General features: G+C 36.7%; 1 protein-coding gene across 5 annotated transcripts in view; it reads left to right on the top strand.

Moving 5' to 3' along the window:
• Positions 1-12,573, top strand: part of PCGF5 (polycomb group ring finger 5) — a 70,707-nt gene extending 58,134 nt beyond the window's left edge. For 3 of the 5 annotated variants that reach the window (XM_054831175.1, XM_054831174.1, XM_054831176.1), the window contains 3 exons: positions 339-398; positions 7,152-7,231; positions 7,803-12,573. In XM_054831175.1, coding sequence (XP_054687150.1) covers positions 339-398; positions 7,152-7,231; positions 7,803-7,854 — 192 coding nt within the window. In that variant the 3' untranslated portion in view covers positions 7,855-12,573. Of the gene's footprint in view, positions 1-338; positions 399-2,714 lie in introns of all 5 variants that reach the window. The other 2 variants (XM_054831178.1, XM_054831179.1) reach the window with 2 other exon arrangements.
• Positions 12,574-19,102: the final 6,529 nt, after the last annotated feature.

Genomic DNA, 19,102 nt, shown 5'->3' with positions numbered 1-19,102 from the left:
ATTTTGTTTTCCGTAACTGTGTTGGGTCCTGTTATAAAACAGAAGTTGTAATGGTAATTAGTTAACAATCTCTTCTTTTGGATGAAGATCAAGTAAATCCACTATCTCCATCTATGGTACTATTCACCATGAGCTTTTACTGGCACACCCATGGACCTTACAAGAAGTAGAGTAGTAAAGGGAAAATATCCATTTATTCATTGGAGACTTCTTTCCTATTTTAAATAAGTAAACTAATTTTAAGCTTTACATTTGAAAATTTAAAAAAAAATAATGGTAAATGTATATGTCCAGCTGTGGATGCCTCTTATCTGATCAGAAAATCATCTCCTCCGCAGTTTCGGTGTCAGAACTGCTCATCTTCGCAAGTCTGCTCACAGGATGGCACTTTTTATCAGGTAAGAGGCACTCACGACTGTACATACTACAGTCGTTAAGGTCCTGTCAGACTCCAATTGTAATCCAAGTTGTGGAGTTTTTATAACTCCTCGCTACAAAGAGCTAAAACTATGAGCAAGGCCTGAACATTTTTGATCATTCAGAGAAAACTTTATTGAATGAACAAATAGAATCCATTCAAAAGTTTTAGAGGTTTCTTTCACTTTACATTAGGCCGTTTATCTTTGTGTTAGAAAGATACCATTCTGTAGGCTGATATCTGCATCAGTCTGGAAACATCATCTACCTCTTCTTATCTCATCCTTCTAACTACTAGTGTTGGGCAGTCACTGACAGGGAATTAAAACTGAAGAGTGTGAATCAAAAGAGACTACATTGGTTTCATCTCTTTATGGCAATTCATATATTCTCTTTAATGGAGTAAAGAAATGCTAGATTTTTCTAATGCTGTATTCCTTTCACATCTTTAAAAATGGAATAATGCCTTGTCTCTAGAATATAACAAACCTAAACCTCCAGAACCTGCAAACTGAAGCTGATTTCCAAATGTCATTGATCAAATTGGTTCACACCTATATGAAACCATATTTCAGTTTCCTCATTGAGAATTTTGATTTGAACTAATTTCTAGAAGTTACTTTGGAAGTTTGATATAATATTTTTGTTTGAGCAAAAAATTAAAGTTAATGGTAGAGAGTCACTCCCCACTATGGATGGGAGTAAACTACTGCAGTTGTACCTACTTCAATAATTAGAATTGTTCCAGCATAGTGCATTTTATTTATACAGCTGGTTTGTAATTTTGTTTGCAAAAAACACTGAGCCTGACTAGTTTACATGGCAGTTTCAGTGAGGCGACTGCTCTGTCTCTGCCTGTGTGCACTTCCAATTAGAGTTGGGTACTTTTAGAGACAATTTATATAATCAAAGTGAAAAACACGTGAGATAGCATTTAAATAATATGGTAGTCATATCCTATGCAAAAAAAAATCAGTAATTTATGGTACTACAAATATATGTTTGTTAATTACACGTGCAGACTACACACGGTGCTCCCTGTCTTCTCTCCTCAATGCTCCTGCTACTGTTGAATACCTCTGGGTTTATGTTTTGATTTCTCTGCACTCCAGTTTGTAAATCCCCAACAAGTATGATCACATTTAGTTCTGGTGATCATTTCACTACCATGGCATGGAAAGTGTATTAACCTGTATAGGTGTCTGCAGTGATATCTTTCTTTTTGGTCACTGAAGTTCATCTGTATTGCATTTGAAGGAGCCAGTAAAATATTTCTGGTTTTAATGATAGCTTCTGTAATAATTCTTTATAATTCCGAATTTGCAATAAAAAGAGACTTAAATTAGTGATGTTCCTCTCTGCCTTGTGGCAGAGAGGTAGTTAAGCCCATACAGTTGCTGAGACAATAAGATTTTCCTGGGTTTTATGCTATAGAAAATGTCTAGTACCCTAATGGAGTTAAGAGGAAAACATGACTGAAATGAAATGCTGTAAGACTGAAAAAATAAGACATTTAGTAAAACAGAACTTCCAGCAACAAATGCCCAGGTATTCCACAGCACTTTCTGGAAACCCACCCACTCTTGCCTCCCGTTCCACAACAGTTTTGTCCACTTCAGGGATCAAGCAGTTGATTAGCCTTTTTTTTTTTTTTTTCTTCCATTAAGAACTAATAAAAATGTATCGCTGGATCTGAAGTTGAGGAGTTGAGGGAGAAGTTAGCCCTCATGTCTCAGAAAATCAGCTGACAGCAATTTGACCTGATCTTTTTTCTTTTTTTTTTTTTCTTTTTAATACCAGAGTAGCCTGCCTGGCTCCCATTAATTACTGCTGACTACTAGTATAATTATGGAACCTCCGTATATATAAAAATCAAACCAAGTACATCATCTATAAATGGACTTTGGTTTAGAAAGTATAAAATTTCAAGATTGCTTTTCCTCAAACACAGCAACACAGGAATAAGAGTTGTTTGAGCACTCCATATATATATATATATGCTGTAAAACATATAAATCATGAAATATATAAAAGCAGATATGGGCTTTTTATATTAACGACAAATAGCTACGAGTAACTGACAGATTAAATATAGATTTGAAGTAAAGGTGTGGATTTAACTGTTGAAATGTATAGAATTATTTCACATAAATAAAACTGATTGCCATATACCTGTGTCTTAGGGATAAGCTCTGGCTATTCTTAAGGCACTCTTTAATTGCATTTTCTTTGTATTTTTTATGAATTACGTCTTCATGTGTTTTTGTCTGTTTTTGTTGTTTTGGTTTTGCTTTTAGTCTTACCCTATGGTACTTCAGTATCGACCTAGAATTGACTTCGGTTAGACCAAAGGGCCAGATCCCACTGAGATGAATCCTGCACTATTTGTTTACCCATCGACAGATTGCACAATGAATGGATGTGCCTGGATTAGGGGGACACAACCAGATTTCAGCATGCAAATAAGGACATTGTCTTTCTTAAAATTGTCAGTTGCATCTCTGTTGTTTCTATTAGAGCAAGCCAAGTGCCATTCTGCTACTGAAATGTGCATAAGATATTTGTGTATCTTACGAGTGTGCTGCAAATCATAGCCAAAATCATGAAGTGTACAGTCAAGATTCAAAAACTATGGAATATTTTTGCTTGCGTGGTAGAAAATTTTTCTGGTCCTAATATTGATCACACTAGCAAAATGGCAGAGTGCTCATTCCGTGTGGTGTTGCAGTTTCACACACTTACTATTTTACTGAATATTGTTGTTTAAATCATAGAGTACTGTACAAATAACTAAGGATTATACCTTGAAAATATTTTGTATAGAAAATATATTTAGAAAAGTGGTGATTGGGCCACTATCTTTTTCTTGAGAAGCTTCTCATGGGTCCAGGTATAGCTCACTCATGAGTGCGCAACAGTCCTTTTGCAGTAAGTGAAGATTAATTACCTTTAACAAGCGATGTAGAACATGGTAATTCAAAACATTTTAAATTTTAAATCTTCTAAATAAATTCGGCTAATATTGCTTAAAAGCATCGCAGCCTTTGTGATTGCACTTTTCTATGGTTTCCCTAACGATTGGAATTTGGGATACTAGCTATTTTTGGAAAATGGCTTCTGGTCAGATTACATTTCTTGTAATAAAGCCTCCATGGAAAGGAAGTTACAAATAATGTAAGTGTCTATGGAGTAAATAAATTTCACTGTAAGACTGCAACCAAGGCAAAATTTTACATAATTATTGCCTTTCGTAGTAAGCGTTTCCTTTTAAGATTGGTTGGAGGTATATAATATGCTAAAACAAAAATAATATATAGCTTTAATTACATTATGTATCTCTTGTGACTATCTGGAGTTTAGAATTCATTACAGAAATTTTCATTTGTTTTTCCATAAAATTAGAGGTAATGCAATACTGAAGATAAGCAGTCTGACCAAAATAATAGTTCAGGTCGTCTTTTTCTTAAGACCTGGTAGTGCTGGATAAAAAGTGATTGTTGCCTTAGGTATTGCAAGTGTAATGGTTCTAGTATAGAATGTTTATTGAGGTTTCTGGTAATGTTCCAGGGAACATAGTAAGGCATATGTTTTCTGTAGTCTTCCGTTGTCTTTGCTCTGCTTAAAAGTCAGTTGATTTCTCACTTGAAATTCTGTGAAGATACTTATAATTCAGTACCTTTATGTAATTTCTACTTAATACACACCTGCTAGTATTGTAGATAACTCTTTACTTTCTTATGCCTTTTGCATACAGCAAAAAGGAACCAAATCAACTTCTCAGAAGCTACTATAGAGTGAACTAATCATACTTAGATAAGACGAAGGGAAAATTCTATCTTGGGATTGAGTGTAAAAGATAGATGCAAGGCTGTAGCTCCTTTGAAAATTTTTGTTTGTGTACATTAGTATGTTTCTGTAGGAGAAAGAAGCATGTTGTGGATTAAATCTGGCCCCTTTAATGTTGGTAGGAGTTCTGACATTGATGACTTGAGGGATCCATATATAGTAAGGTTAACTTCTACCATTGCACTCCAAAGCCCATATGACATGCAGAAGTAAAGATGCTGTCGGTAGCGGTCTGTTTAGGAAACCTGCCATTGCAGGTCAAGGTTGCACATATTGTGCAGACGCCAGTGAACCTGGGGAAGCAAAATGTTTAGGAAGCTGCTGCTGGTTTCTGCAGGCATCGTGTGCTGACTGGTATAGGCGCTGGTTTGCCCACACTGTAGATGGGAAGGAGTGTACATACTGGCTGCTGGAAGCAGTTGTCTTTTTGCCCACCCAGTCTGTGATGTGCTACTTGACAGAAACAAGAAGATACTCCGTGTAGGCAAAGCTCTTCTCCTCTGCAGAGTCTCTAGGGAAAAGTAGGTTCTTTGTGTATATAGAGGTCCTCCTCATGGAGCAGCCTGGAAGAGCAGAGCATGCATTCTAATTGCAAATCATTCTTCTCTTTAGTATATACAGTTGTTTTGTACGGTAGAAATAGAATACTATTTGTAAATATTTACATGCACATACAAATGACACCTTACAGTTTTTATATATTTCGCGTGTTTTTATACCAGAATTTTCACTGTAGATTCACTTGACATAAAACGCCTGTTTCATTTGATCACAAACCTAATGGTAGTAATCTTAAGCATAATTTCTGCTTGGTTCAGGGGACAATTTTTTTCTCAGCAGTTGCTCTCGCTGTTTTGACAAATTTGAATGGACTTGTTTTAGAAAGAGAAGAACATATTATTTTTAATCCGTTTTCAGGTATCTTACATGAAAGTTTGCATCCACCTAACAGGACCCCTGAATTAGGACTACTTTGTATTGGCTTCTGGATGGCAACTAATAGAAGCTTTGACTGTTTAATGACTTTCTGTATTCACAATTCAGAGAACCATGAATTCTCTTGATCGGAATTGAACACTGGTTTAATTCATGATATTTTCTTCATGCAACTTAAAGCTAGATTACAGAAGGCAAATCTTCATTTTAAGCATGGAAAATACTGACAGATATGATTTAATGTTCCCAGCCGAGAATCATGGCATTAAATGCATATGATCTAGCCACCTACACTTTATACATTTCTGATCTGATGGCACAGTGCCTGAGTGCTGTTGTAGTTTAATAGTTTTTGTAGCAGTGAAGTGCCAGTGAAATACATATCGTAACTGGGCAGCTTGTATAGCACAGGCATTGCCGCCTTTACAGAAAATTTCTCTCCTGTATAGTACCTATGTGCCATGTGTCTACAGACATGCATATTTAATTCATTTGTGCCAATTAAGTATATCTGAACAGCATAGGAATATGAGAATGCGTGTACAGATTCCTATGTGCCAAAGATGAGGTAAAGCAAAATGAGTACCTAAGCATTCCGTTAAAGCTGCACCATATGCCATCCTAGAGCAGATTGCTGTATACAGTCACACTTCCTGAGCATTTCCATGACAAAGTGTCACCACTGCATGTTTGTAAAGAATAGGAATATAAAATAAGTGTTGCTGCCACTATGTTTCTATGGCTTTCCCATACTGGCAGTACCTAGCTGCAGAGAAATAAGACCTAAAAAATTCCATGCTACTACCTAACCTTGCTGCCTCTTATTTAGCACATTTGGTGCTCATTTTTTTCCCCCAAAAAAGTGAAAAACTTTTGTCTGCTTTTAACTGTGGGGGCAACTCATTAATGAAAGTCACAAACAACTTTTTGTTGAGCATAGCTGTATGCTGCATTTGTCTGGAAACAAACTGTAAGCTAGATTTTACAAGCGAGATCTTATAATATCTCAAACTATACGGAATTAAATGATTAATCAAGAAATATATCTTCCGTCATGCATTACTACACTGCTCGTAGCAAAGGGCCTGGTCCTATAAGCATATTTTTATTTGGATGAAATACCAAATAAGATTACTACAGTAATCTAAATGACTCATCACTATAGTGGGTACTGTTTGTATGAAAGCTTCTGGGATTTGGGTCCTATGAGTATGCAACGCAATAAGTATATTGTGCATACTCAGCTAGCTTGCAGTTATTATGCAAAAAAAAATTCTAAAAAGTATTATTTTGACTTTACTGAAAATGTTATATAAAGCAAAGTGCCTGATTGTTAATACAGAATACCTTTTAAGCCCGTTATTTGCATTTGACAGGGTAATATTTGCTTCTGTATTTTATCTATGGTCTTAATATTTTCAGCAAGACTATTTCATAAACATGCTGTATTGAGAAGCTTTCTTTCATGGGAAACAAGCAGAAAAAGAAATGTGTTCTGTTAGATAATTTAAAATTGAAAAAAGCCTATCTCAGTAGAAACTATATGAGAAGAATTACATTTATATTGAAATTATTTCATTTTCTGCGTGAGGAACCCTTGAATTCTGGATCTTGGTCTTTTTTCTCCTTAGGCTCCAGCAATTTGACTTGTCTTTTCTCTTCCACAGTTATCAAAAACAGTTCCAGTATATCTGCAAGAGAAAAGAGGTTGATCACAGTCCCTTTAGATATAAGCTAGGCTCTTGTTCTCCGCTGCAGACAAAATGATAAGTTCCATCTTATGTCTCCCATGTATAATTGTTAGACAAGACTTTGTGAGAGAAGTAAACAATTTTCCTTCTCTGCTGTTTTCTAAAATAACAAAGCAGGCCAGGGTTTAGTCCTTTAATTGAACCAATCACTGAGTTGTATTGTTCCATTTGTGGTTTTTTTACATTTTCATATCACTGAAGACACCAAGAGGCATTCGCTCTCCAGAAGAAATATTCTTGGGAGGACTTGCAACAAAAGGAATAGCATCCAGCTCAGCCAGGTACTACAGATGGTAGAAATATTAGAGAACAGATAGTTGTTCAAAGCCAGTCATTAGTCTCAAAATAAACAGATTGAGCCCTGTTTATAGAGGGGCTACTTAAAATACTGGTCAATTACATGGACTGATCAAACTCATTTTTATCCTGGAAGAGACCAAGGTCAGTTAAGACTTACATGCCTATCCACAGCAAATACATAGAGATGCTTAGATCAAGAGCTTGGTCCAGTTTCTTCACTTAACCTAGACAGATTGAAGGCATATGATTCCATCGAAAATGCACATATCATGCAGGATATTCACCTCTTGTTTTACTTCATGCAATGTTATTTTATTATTTATCTCCCTTAAAATGTCTATTCAGGCACCCTGTGTTCCATAATTAATTCTAGGTTCTTACACATCCTTTGCCCATTCCCATACCCCACCCCGTTTCATGCCCAACAAATAGAAACACTGAGGAGTTATAAAGGAGAAAGTGCAGATGAGGAAGAGGTTTGGTTCATCAGGCAGGTCTCATGGATTTCAGTAAAGTTTTCACAGTTCTGCATTTTGAATCCTTTATAACCAGTTTGAACAAGATAATGCTTCCAGAAGATGTTCAGCTGAAGACACTTGGTTGAGGAGGGATTGCACTCTACCGGAGCATGTTCCAGGATGGATTCCAAGACACGAAGGGATTGATTCACCCTAAAGGAAATGTGAAAGGCTTCGAACTGCTCATTTACCACTAATGTTATCACACATGGGTAGTCTGGCCTTCAGAACTCAGCTGAAACATCTTTCTGTAGGAATGTCCCCCAAAGGTGATCTTATAATGGTAATGTATTTTTCTCCATAAGCAGATCTACCTGTTGAATTTTTAAAAAAAACCTACTGTCTACACTGTCTGTAGATCAGATTAAAACATCAGATTTCAGAATACAAAACTGATTAATTAATGAATTCCTGACACATTCTTCCATCCAAGGTGTGTGCCATAAATCATCGTCTGAATTCAGGTAGCTTGCTACTACAGTTGAGTAAGGATGTTGTTTCATTCTCTAGTAAGCAATTTAGATCTGTGTGGTTCTGACGTGTGGCAGTGAAATGGAGGAGCTCTGTAGATGGGAAGAAAGATTCGGGCTACCTTTTGTACTTGCAGAGAGACACCCATATCTGGAGGCTCAGGAAGGAGGAGACATTCTCGAATGAAAGACGGCTACGGGTGGAAGTTTTTCTAATTACATTAATTTTAACCAAAGAGAGGCATTAGTTTGACTTTGCATGTTTATCTGAACCATTAGGCGTACTTGTCTTTGAAGTGACTTTTACGTGTATTTTTAGCAAATGCTTCTAACAAGGTTTAATAATGTGACAGGTGACAGGATGAGGTGAACAGAAGTAGTTACTGTGCATTTTCCTTTTTCCTCCTGATAGCGAGTGGAAAGCGAAGTAAGAGTTGAGAATAGGTTGCTATACACCATACAAAATTGCTGCAACGTTTGTGCTGCTAGTTAACATACTGAGGTTTGTATTACAAATGAAGTTGTAATTAAGATGTTTATTATCAAAGTGCGAGGCACATATTTTGTGATGGTATTCTACTCCTAAAATTCTGTTTTGTATTATACTGAGTATAGTAGACATTGTTGCTGTTGTCTTATGAATTTTGATGCAGTAAAATGAAATATGCTCCCTTTTTACTGAAAAAATCACATACTAATTGATTTAAAATTACTCTTTGTTGTCAGATATTTAGTTTGTTCATAAAAAAAAGGGGTTTTTTTAAAATAAACTATTTTTATGGATAATCTGATTGCCTAATAGTTTTAAGGACCTCTTTAATACCAAAGGTAAAGACACCCAGAAACTGACTTGGAATAAGGCATTGACACTTCTCCGGAGTGCAGTGGTCAAGAGTTACACCCGGAATCAGTCACGCAGCACTTGACTGGTGGTAGCTCTCTGTGTCACCATGCTGAAGGGTTAGGCACACCTAGCAGTTTCCAAAACAAAATAGAGAAGGAGAAAAACCAACTGGAGTAGCATAAAGGTTGAGCTGACAGACCTAGAGTAGCTCTTTGAGTCATAGCTCATGTTCACGAAGAAAAGCACAAAGGCTTGCGTTACTGATGTGTCTGCTATACCTGGTCTGTGAACTAATAAAAAACTTCAGTGTGCTGTCAATCCTGTAAACCTTCCAAAGCACAAAATATTCACCAAGCTACTTTTGGGGTTTCTAGTCGTAGTTCAGTGATATTTTGGAGGGTGGAAAGGACAGGCTTGGAGGATAATGAGAAGATATTAAGTGTGTTTTACAGATTTTTATAGATATTTTTTTAGCAAATGGCATTGCTGTCCTCGGCGTGAGACCATTGATTAGCCAGAAGTCGATTATTTTACTTGTGCAGTATAAAATAGAAAGAATAAAGAAATCCAAATATCCTGATTTCCTTTTCCAGGATAGTGATTAACTAAACTGGAAAGTAATAGGACAATTTAATTACTTAGCTGACTGAAATATTTCATTCTAAAAACTTACTGATCATATTTTTTTTTCTCAAATACAAGCTTCTTAGAATAAATATGAAGCAATGCATCATTTTTTCCCTTATTGCAGACTTAACTATTGAAAGGAAAATATGTTATGTTTTATAAAATTAATGCAAAGCCTGAATTGTTGGATGTTCCAGGCTACTGAACAGATGATCTAGAGTTGCTCTCAATGGATTTTTTTTTTGGGATGGGGGCCTAAGTGTCCTTATATAAGCTGTGATCCAAGTTAGGATAAGAAAGGAGCCTGTGGTGAGCAGTAATAACGTTCTAATGCTTCCTTGCATTTGATCAGTAGTCACCAGTTTTTAATATAACAGCCCTCACAGTACTTAGGAGCTCATAGAACATATTGTGATGTTATGTTGCTAATTTGTTTTAAAATATAAAATGTTTTAAGCTTTTTGTCAAAAGTGATAACATCATATTACAAATAAACCTTTTTGTGGTTGTAAAATTTAGCTTATAAATCATTCAAATTGAAGTGAAAAAAACACAGGTCATTGTTAATGACAGTCTATCCTACTATTAAGAATATATGTATTTTTGTAAAGGAAAAGCACTTGTAGATATTTAATCAGTCCAATATCTATGTTAATGTTTTGGGGAAAAAAGAAAAAAAACACAACAAAATGCTGCTTAGAGAATCACTTACATATTTTTATTTTTTGTGCTCAAATGCATTTTCGGTTGATTTATGGAATGTTTATTCTGTGTGAAGCTGTATAGTTAGTACAGCTGGGCTAAATGCATTTCTTAATCAATTGTATCTGACTATGATGATATATTTTCTGTCCGATCAGAAAGCTAATTGCAAAACATAGACTGGTGGTGCTGTTTTTCATCTTTGATATTAGCTTCATCCCGCCTTATATTTCTACTTCATAATAATTATAAAAAATACTAGTTATTTTTTGGTGATGTTTGTGTTTTATGGATGTTTTGAGGTGTATTTGGTTATTCAGTTGAATCTTACTGTACTTACAAACATTTTTATAAAATGGTGACAGAATTTTACGTACGGTATTTAAAAAAAACAGTTCCCCTGATGAAAAAGTATGCCAGATTAGTCATGTTTAATACTTTCCTGCAAAGGAAACTACTGCTGGGTACACACATGGAACATGATTGCATCACTAAAGTTTCTGAGCATTTGTACAAATAGTATTTTTTAAGTTCAGAATAACTCATTTCTTGTAATATTTTGCAGCTATTTCAAGCCTCACTCTTAACTGTATTTTGATTCAACATAGTGCATTAACAGTTTCAGGAAAAAAAAAAACAACAACAAAACGAACAGTAAAGCAAAGAATTTCATTAAAGCACAGTAAAGAGCGGCAACCACATTTGTTTGTAGTTATTAGCGTACAATCTAAAATCTGTTTACTTATTTCAGTGGGATTTTACAGGGGTCTACTCCGTGGGCCTGATGCTGAGTTAAGCTCTTCAGCTTGACCTCAGTGGAGCTACTAATTATCCTTGTAGCTAAGACTTGAAATATCCCAGAGTTCCCACTTCCTCACTGAATTTCCTTTCATAGGTGGCTAATATTGTTTAAATTTAATCTTATTATATTAACCTTCCCAGAAGTAAATAAGTTTTGCAACACTGAGTGTGTACACTAGCAGTAGAATTCAGTGTTATAAACTCAGCTGAGTAAATACTTGCATAATTGTCAAATTGGGGGAGAATTTCACTCAGACTATGAACATTTGTAATGCCACTATCTCGTTAATATGCATGCTTCACAAAGATCTGCAAGTGATCAGGTTCTGATGTGTTTTATCATTTCAATATTGACCATTATTATAATTTTTGTTAAGAGCTAATTTCTGTATTATTTCATTGGGGGTTAACATCTCAGGGTCCATGAAGTAGCAATTTTAAAAACTTAAATCCATTTGAGGTGAGTGCAATGCCAGGATTGCAGTCTTGTATCTTTTAAAGAACCAAATATTTTATGTTTTGAAGTATTTTAAAAAACACTGTAAATTTCACCCAGTTCTACCAAAGGAACATTGGTTTGCTTGCTTTTGCTTTTTTTTTTTTTTTTTTTTTTTTCAATCTGTGCTAAAATCCTTAGAAGCTGAGTGTGGCCCTGGAGAAAATGAGACACCTGTAAGTGAGTTAACAGTAGTGAGCAATTTTACAATTAGGTAAAGGAAGTGCTGGTACTAGGGGCTTGGGGTTTTGTTGTGGTTTTTTTGTTGGTTTTTTGTTTGTTTGTTTTTGGGGTTTTTTTGTGTGGTGTTTTTTGTTTTGGTTTTTTTTTTTTTTTTTTTTTTTTTTTTTTTGCAAAAGCCCATGATCCTGCCTCTTGATGTAGAGTGAAGTGTGCCTGTTCAAAGCTGCATCAATGTTTGTAAGCAAGATCTATTTTAGAACAACAGCTCATGCAAACCCTGTAAATGGACCTTTTAGAATCTTGTGTATAAATATATCCAATATCTAATGAAATTTCTAATTATGTAACTACCTGTCTGGCTCAGTACCCATGATGTTAAATGGAGTGCTTCATGCTAATGTCAGGAATGTTCACAGCACCTTTACAGCAGCTGATAACAAATAACAATTTGGTGTGACCCGTATGCTGCAAGATGCCTCTAGCCCAGTTGGATTAATTTTATGACAAATCTAGATGAGCAAGAAGTATAACTAATCTGCTTACTAGCACTGAATTGCTCCTTTCTCAAAGCAATAAATATATTCATGTTGTAACATCTGTTGTGCAGCCTACAATACGAGTTGTTTTGTTGCATTGTTTCTATATAATTTATTTTGTGCAATAAAAAATCTCTGGTTTTATCTGACTTCTCTCTAGTTTGTAATATTTGAATTAAAACATTTTCTAGCATATATATCTTAATCATGCAAGCATACTATCAACTCACAGAAATGCAGAGTAGAAAATGGAATGCAGTAGTATTTTCCCTTATAGACAAATCAGAAGGTACTTACATAGCCTAATTTTGTTCTCATTAATGTCGTAGAGAGTGTTACCATTAACTCTGATGGGTGCAACGCCTGCCTAACATGAAAGTTGACTGGACTTGGCACCCCATTTGTAAAATATAACTAGGTGGGTTACACAGTGTGAGTCTGTGTTTGAGGCTTTTTTAAAAAAGTGCATTTCAGTCCTTTACAATCCCATAGAGCTTCTGCTACGTTTTTTTTTTAAACCTAATTTCACTGGTTTTTATCAGGTCAGATTTATTTTTTCCTTTCTGTTCTCTCCCTTTTTGATGCTTTTCTGAATTAATATGGTTTCAGTAGTATTTATTGTTCTGCGCACTTACCTTCTGATTACCCTTTATTATGTTGTTGGGGTTTTTTAACTCTAAGGTTACATAAAATAAATGCACATGCAAATCAGAAGCTGGAGGACGTCCTTATAAAGGAGCCCTTGGTGTGAACTAACAGTCTTCATACTATATACTGAGTTATTGCAGAGAAATACAATGGAGGGAGAGCTGTTGCTTAAGAAAACTCATACTTTTTGTCTGAAATGCTACTGTGAACCCTGCAATACCACCGCACGAGACCTGAGATGTGGTTCAGATTTGGAAATAATAGAAAGGATTGCTGATTAAACCAAAGTGACCTGAGACAAATAGCATTTTGCATCCTCTCGTGAAATCCTTCTAGATGTTAGCAGAAGAAGATAACAATTGCTTGGGAACACAAAATGTGAAGGTATATATAGTATTTTGCAGTATGTACATACGATTAAATGAAATATGTTTCCATGGGATTTGTTAGTAACGTTGCAGTTTGCTGATAGGCAGAGAGAAGTGCTGGCCCCGCTGGCTGCTGTGTAACCTGTGCAGCCTCACTTGATTGCTTTGAACCCTTTTCATGTTGAATATTTGACCTCCAGATTTGTCAAAAGCCACAGACTAATACTTTCCCTTCTTCTAAAGGTGTTCGTGAGATGTAGGGTCACTCGATGCAAAACCCCCAAACTTTACATAATGCTACTACATTCTTTATGAAACAGAAACTGAATCACACTTAAGTGCAAAATTCTGCTCCTAAGTAGGGAGCCATGTTTCAGCAAGCAAGATTTCCATTAAAAATGTTGGTGATTAAATTATTTTAAGGAATTACTTTGCTTCAGGTAGCTGAGAAGAGAATCATTGTGGGGGAAAAAACATGCATGGGACTAGTAACAAATGCCTGATCAGTCATAAACCCAGATTATGTTTTATTGAAGGAGGAAGGTAGGTGGTACAGAAACAGCTGTTTACATCAGGGGCACAGCATATGAATTTCCCTGTTAGAACTGTGATTCAAATTGCTTTCTATCCTGATTATTTTTTTCTCTTTTATTCTAGAGGAGAATATGCTCTGCAACATCATCATAGACAAAAGTAATGTTTTTCAAAAGAAAAGTGATTTAGTAATCTAGTTTTCATTAAAGAAACAGAAATTTGCTGGCAGTATGTAATATGAGCACCTCGTTCCAGTGGCAAAATTCCAACATCTTCATTTGGAAAGAAGACTGCTACATTCATAATTCATAAAAGCATTGGCATCTATCCCATTAAAGTAACACGGGAAGAGAAAACATTCTTATATCCAAAACCACTCTGTCCATCTTTTCTAAACTATTTATAGGTGAAGCTCTGTCCTTTCCTGCAGTATACAAATAACTATAGTAAGTGCATTTATAGATATGGAAAATAATTACAATAATGAGCCTATTCTTAAGAAAAGCTGTACTTAATACCAGTTTTGGTATTCCATGGATTTAATGTCATTCTTTAGTGATTGAAGATCCACAGCATGTATGTGTCAGTGCCCATGCAGACTTCTGGTCCTGCTGCCAGGAGCCTCTATAGATTGTAACATCCTTGTGTACCTGTAGGACTGGCAGAGCTTGTCACTAGCCAGTATTCTTGACTTTTTCTGTCTATGTCTTTCTCAAAGTGCTATGATTTTGTCTTGACTAGTTTTATTCCCATGCTCCTCCCCATAAACTACTAAAAGTGATGCAGATATAAAGAGACTACTCTGTATGCTCATCTTGCCCTTATGCTGCACACAACATCAAGATTTCTGAAGATCTTAAAAAGTGGGCTCAGGAAGTTTGCTGCTGCTCCCACGCTTTGCTAGTTTATGGTGTTGAATCTGTAAACCACATTATTGCTCATGAAGAACTCCCAGCAGAAAAATGGCTTTGAACAGCAGATCTAATGGTCTCTTCTGAGAGAGATAATGCATGACTCATGTTAAGAAATAAATTATTTACTTGTAATATAAGGGGCTACTTGCCTAATTCCACAGGAGTCACAAAATTCAACACTGTAACTTGATTCTGGTTCATGTGAACATTTTGGCTGTCACCAGCCTTGATGCAAAATAATTTTATCATTGCAAAAAAATTGGCCCTTGTTCTCGTGTACATCTACAAAGCGCTAGCATAGCTGAAAATAATGAATTTCCTACTATTTATTGTAAAACCTACTATACAGCATTGTATATAGGATATATCTTATGTTTTATACTGCATATATTAAATAGTTCCATAGTACAGAATCCAGAAATGGCTATCTGGACAGCATTCATTTTCTCTAAGTTCTGGGATGTATTTGAATCCATTAGAAGGGAAAGGGATGTTCTCCCAATGGGTACCGCTTAGAAGCAAGCAGCATCCAGAATAGCACCTGTATATGTATTCTTTCTTCACCTCCAGTGTTGATTGCATTATAATGTTAAACAGCAATTTCACGGACTTCTTCTGGACCCTTTCTCTTTCTGCAAATGTTCAGCTCAGATTGTTGTTCTCTGGTAATGAAAATCCCTGGCACAAGAGAAAAAAGAGCCCAGGATCTGCACTGGTAAATAGTTCTGTAACTTGCAGCAGTCAACCACCCTCTCTTTTCATGTTCTGCTGATTGCCAGAATCTTTCTTCTTACAGTGAAAAGGTGCTTCCAGAGTACCTTATAAATAAATGGAAGAACATTGCTAATCTGCTTGAGGTAAGCAATATGTAACTTGTTTTTCAATATTTGAATAATTGATATTTTGAAGAGCGCTCTGGCTAGTACTTTGAGAGGATCAATGTACGTGTTCAGAGCATTACCTATCTAATCTGACTTCTTTTTTTATTTATTCATAGGCATATAAAATCAAAAATGTTTGGTCATTTTGACAGGCAAGTAGAAACAGGTGTTAATACAAGAATAAATAAATAATGCTTTAGCTTATTTAGAGAAGTTATACTATGAAGGATAAAATGTGTACTGTTCTTGTTTTCAACCAAAGGCTGCTATAATTTTCTACACTTGCTATGAAAATCACAAGGAATTACTTTGCAGCATGATAACAGCATGAAACCAAAGACGTATTATGTAGATGCTTGATCCAAAAAACAGGCATATGCTTAAAGAGTACTTACATGTGTAACATGCAACATGCGTACATAGGATTTTAGTGATGCTGTTGTGGAAATACAAATTGGCCTATTGGTAGCATGTTCTCCATTTGTTTTACAGATTGCATCTAAAACAAGAAAATCACCTGGAAAATAGATGCCTACCATGTCAAAGGAATCCAAAGTGCTTTGTAGGTTATGTATTTAAAACATACACATGCAGGAGTGACTTTGCCATGGCAACGTGGCCATAGGTGAAAGTCGAATAGAGCAACATAGCACAAGAAAGTAATACTACATTCAGCTGCAACTGCAAGATAAGTTTTCAAGGTAACAGTAACGTGAAATCAGAATTCACACTGAAATCTGTTCAGTTTTTCCCCTGCTTTAGAGAAAAGTGCCCAGAAAAACCCTTTCAGTGACTGCCCATGGTGAGCTGCTTACCATCTGCATTCAGCCCCAAAACACTCATTTCTACCTGCAGCTCCTGGCCAAGACCTGTTCTATGGCAAACAAATTCTCAGGAGTAAAAAAATTTTTTCATCAGGGAACAGAGTAAGATGCTTTATCACTATGAGCCTTTATATAGGTTCATTTCCCAACATGGGGAAACTACAATAATCCCTGCTTAAAGAAGCTGAGGTGAACCTAAATTCTTTTAAGTTCCTCATAGTATCTGCCGGATTTTGAGAAGGGGATAGATGTGGAGGGGAGAGACTAGTTGTTTTTCCAAGGGAGAGGACTGTGTACTAATTTTCTTTATTCTGATGTCATCTACTGTTAGTCACAGAAGGAGACTCGCTAAAGCCAAAGTTGAATAGCCTGTAAGACATTGTCTTCAGCTCTTGCAGTTCTCGGCTCTCTCAGTTGCACAACAGCAGGTGGGGCCAAGATTTCCAAAGATGTAGCATCACAGCTAGCACCATGTGGAGGAACTTGCTCAGCATGCCAACGGAGGGGAACACCAGGCAGCCCCCTGCGGAGCAGCAGTGAGGCAACCAGTCGAGTACAAGTACCGTAGCTGCCTTGGTGCAGCACTGTTCAAGCGATTAGCAGCTCTGTGCAATGAGCGTGGAAACTGGCAGCAGATAGGCAGCGGCTGTGGGGTTTGAGCCAAGGTACCAACTCGGGTCATTGCGCGCCAGGCTACCTTTACATCATGCTTCACTGTATACAATATGTTTGCCGATGGGGTATATACAAAATACTATTTCAAAGTATATTGTACCTTTTACCATCAAATACATTTTTAATATCACCCATCTTCTTAACTGCTGCCAAGCCATGCCTCAGGTTAAAAGAGGTGACCAGCAGGTATGAATGTTTCTTAAATGTCCTCATATTTTACTACTAGGAAGCTTAGACTTAGTTCCAGCCACTGTTAGCGTTGAGTTACTAAGGAATTTGACCGTGGAAAAAGTAGAAGGGCATCCTAGAGCCTTACCGTAGAATTACAGAGAGAAAAAAGGGTGTACTAGCTACGGCAGAAGTTAGGAGGCTTCTTGGTGTGGCCATCAGGCTGAGGCTGTGAAACCCGGGGCAAGACTCAGTCTGTGGATTCACAGGTTTCTTATTGCTGAGTACTTTGGGAGCATAGGTCTTGGGAAAGGAAAGGCACCTGTTGTGAAGCAGCTGTTTGTCTGGTCTGCTTTTATTTGCTCACAAGCAACCACTGGATAAGAATATTTATTTGGGAGGGGTAATGGTGGAAAATAATGGGGTAAGGAGTGCACAGTTGTGAATATAAATAAAACATCTCTGTGAGGAGGTAAGCACTAGATAGTGCTTCATACTATTAATAGCTTCTGAGGAAAGATACCATGTCCCAAGAGCAAGAGCGTAGTGGGTTGTAGCCTGCTGCTAAGAGAACTTATCTAAATGTGGTCCCCACAGAGGCTGGCAATTGTTTCCATTTACCCTGTGAGTCAAACGTGGTTTTTTCCACTTCAGTACAGGGTCAATTATACACATCTCTAAAAGCCTACAGGTACAAGCACCTCTAATGCAACAGACCACAAGGCACACATACATTTCTAATTTGAGGAGCTGAAGCTGAACTGAATCTGTATCTCTTCATGCATCAGTAATATTTAGAAAAGGAGGAGAAATCCAGCTTTGGTGAGTGATGACCTGTGAAGGTTGCATTAAGAATACTCAAAGCATCAGAGATCCCTTCCAAGCAGCATTTTAGATGATCCAGTTATGCTTCTACAAAATTTACAAAGAGAGGTGGCAAGAAGATTTTCCCTGACTTCCATGAATATGCCAGCAATGCCCAGATGCCAAAATGATTCTGGGTAAGAATGGGGAGCAGTGACATAGCGCACAGCTGATTGCTATCACAGAGCAGTGTGGATGTATGCAAGGCCCAGGTTGCAGACTGGGACACGGAGAAAACAGAGGCCTCTGTTCCGAGGAATGGGAGGAAAAGTTCCTCCGTGGTTCTCCAGAACCGGATGGATCAAGGCTTGTTGAGCTTTCACCCACACCCAGTGCTTTTGTCAAGGGTGGAATGCATCTGGAGAGTTTGTGCTTTGCATACGAAGAAAAATTACTTTTTGACAATTTCCCAAAAGCCCCAGGAATTTTTTTTTTTTTTTTCTAAATTTAGTAGTAAAACCCAATACTGGAAGGCCAGAAAGCAAAGCTCCTCCCTTAGCACTGAGAGACCTTCAGTGGCATGGAAATACTACAAATGTGACAGCAGCAAAGGAAGAGGGTTCTGTGACTGGAAAATGTCTTATTAAATAGAAAAAGCTACAGAAGATTTAAAAAATAATGCACTGGATTGTACATCAAAGTAGAAGCCAAGGAAAGCAGAATTACAAAAAAAAAAAAAAAAAGAGCTTGTTAATGGTTTTATAGATGTTCTCTATGTTCATTACTATCTGGCCTTTTTCCTGTATAGAGACAATAGTTGAGCCCTAAGCTGTTAGCATAGAATTTACTGCTGTTAATG

This window comes from Grus americana, chromosome 7 (genome assembly GCF_028858705.1).
Source record: "Grus americana isolate bGruAme1 chromosome 7, bGruAme1.mat, whole genome shotgun sequence".
Lineage (NCBI taxonomy): Eukaryota > Metazoa > Chordata > Aves > Gruiformes > Gruidae > Grus > Grus americana.
The sequence above is the reverse complement of the archived record's forward strand: the minus strand, read 5'-3'. Positions and strand labels throughout refer to the sequence as shown.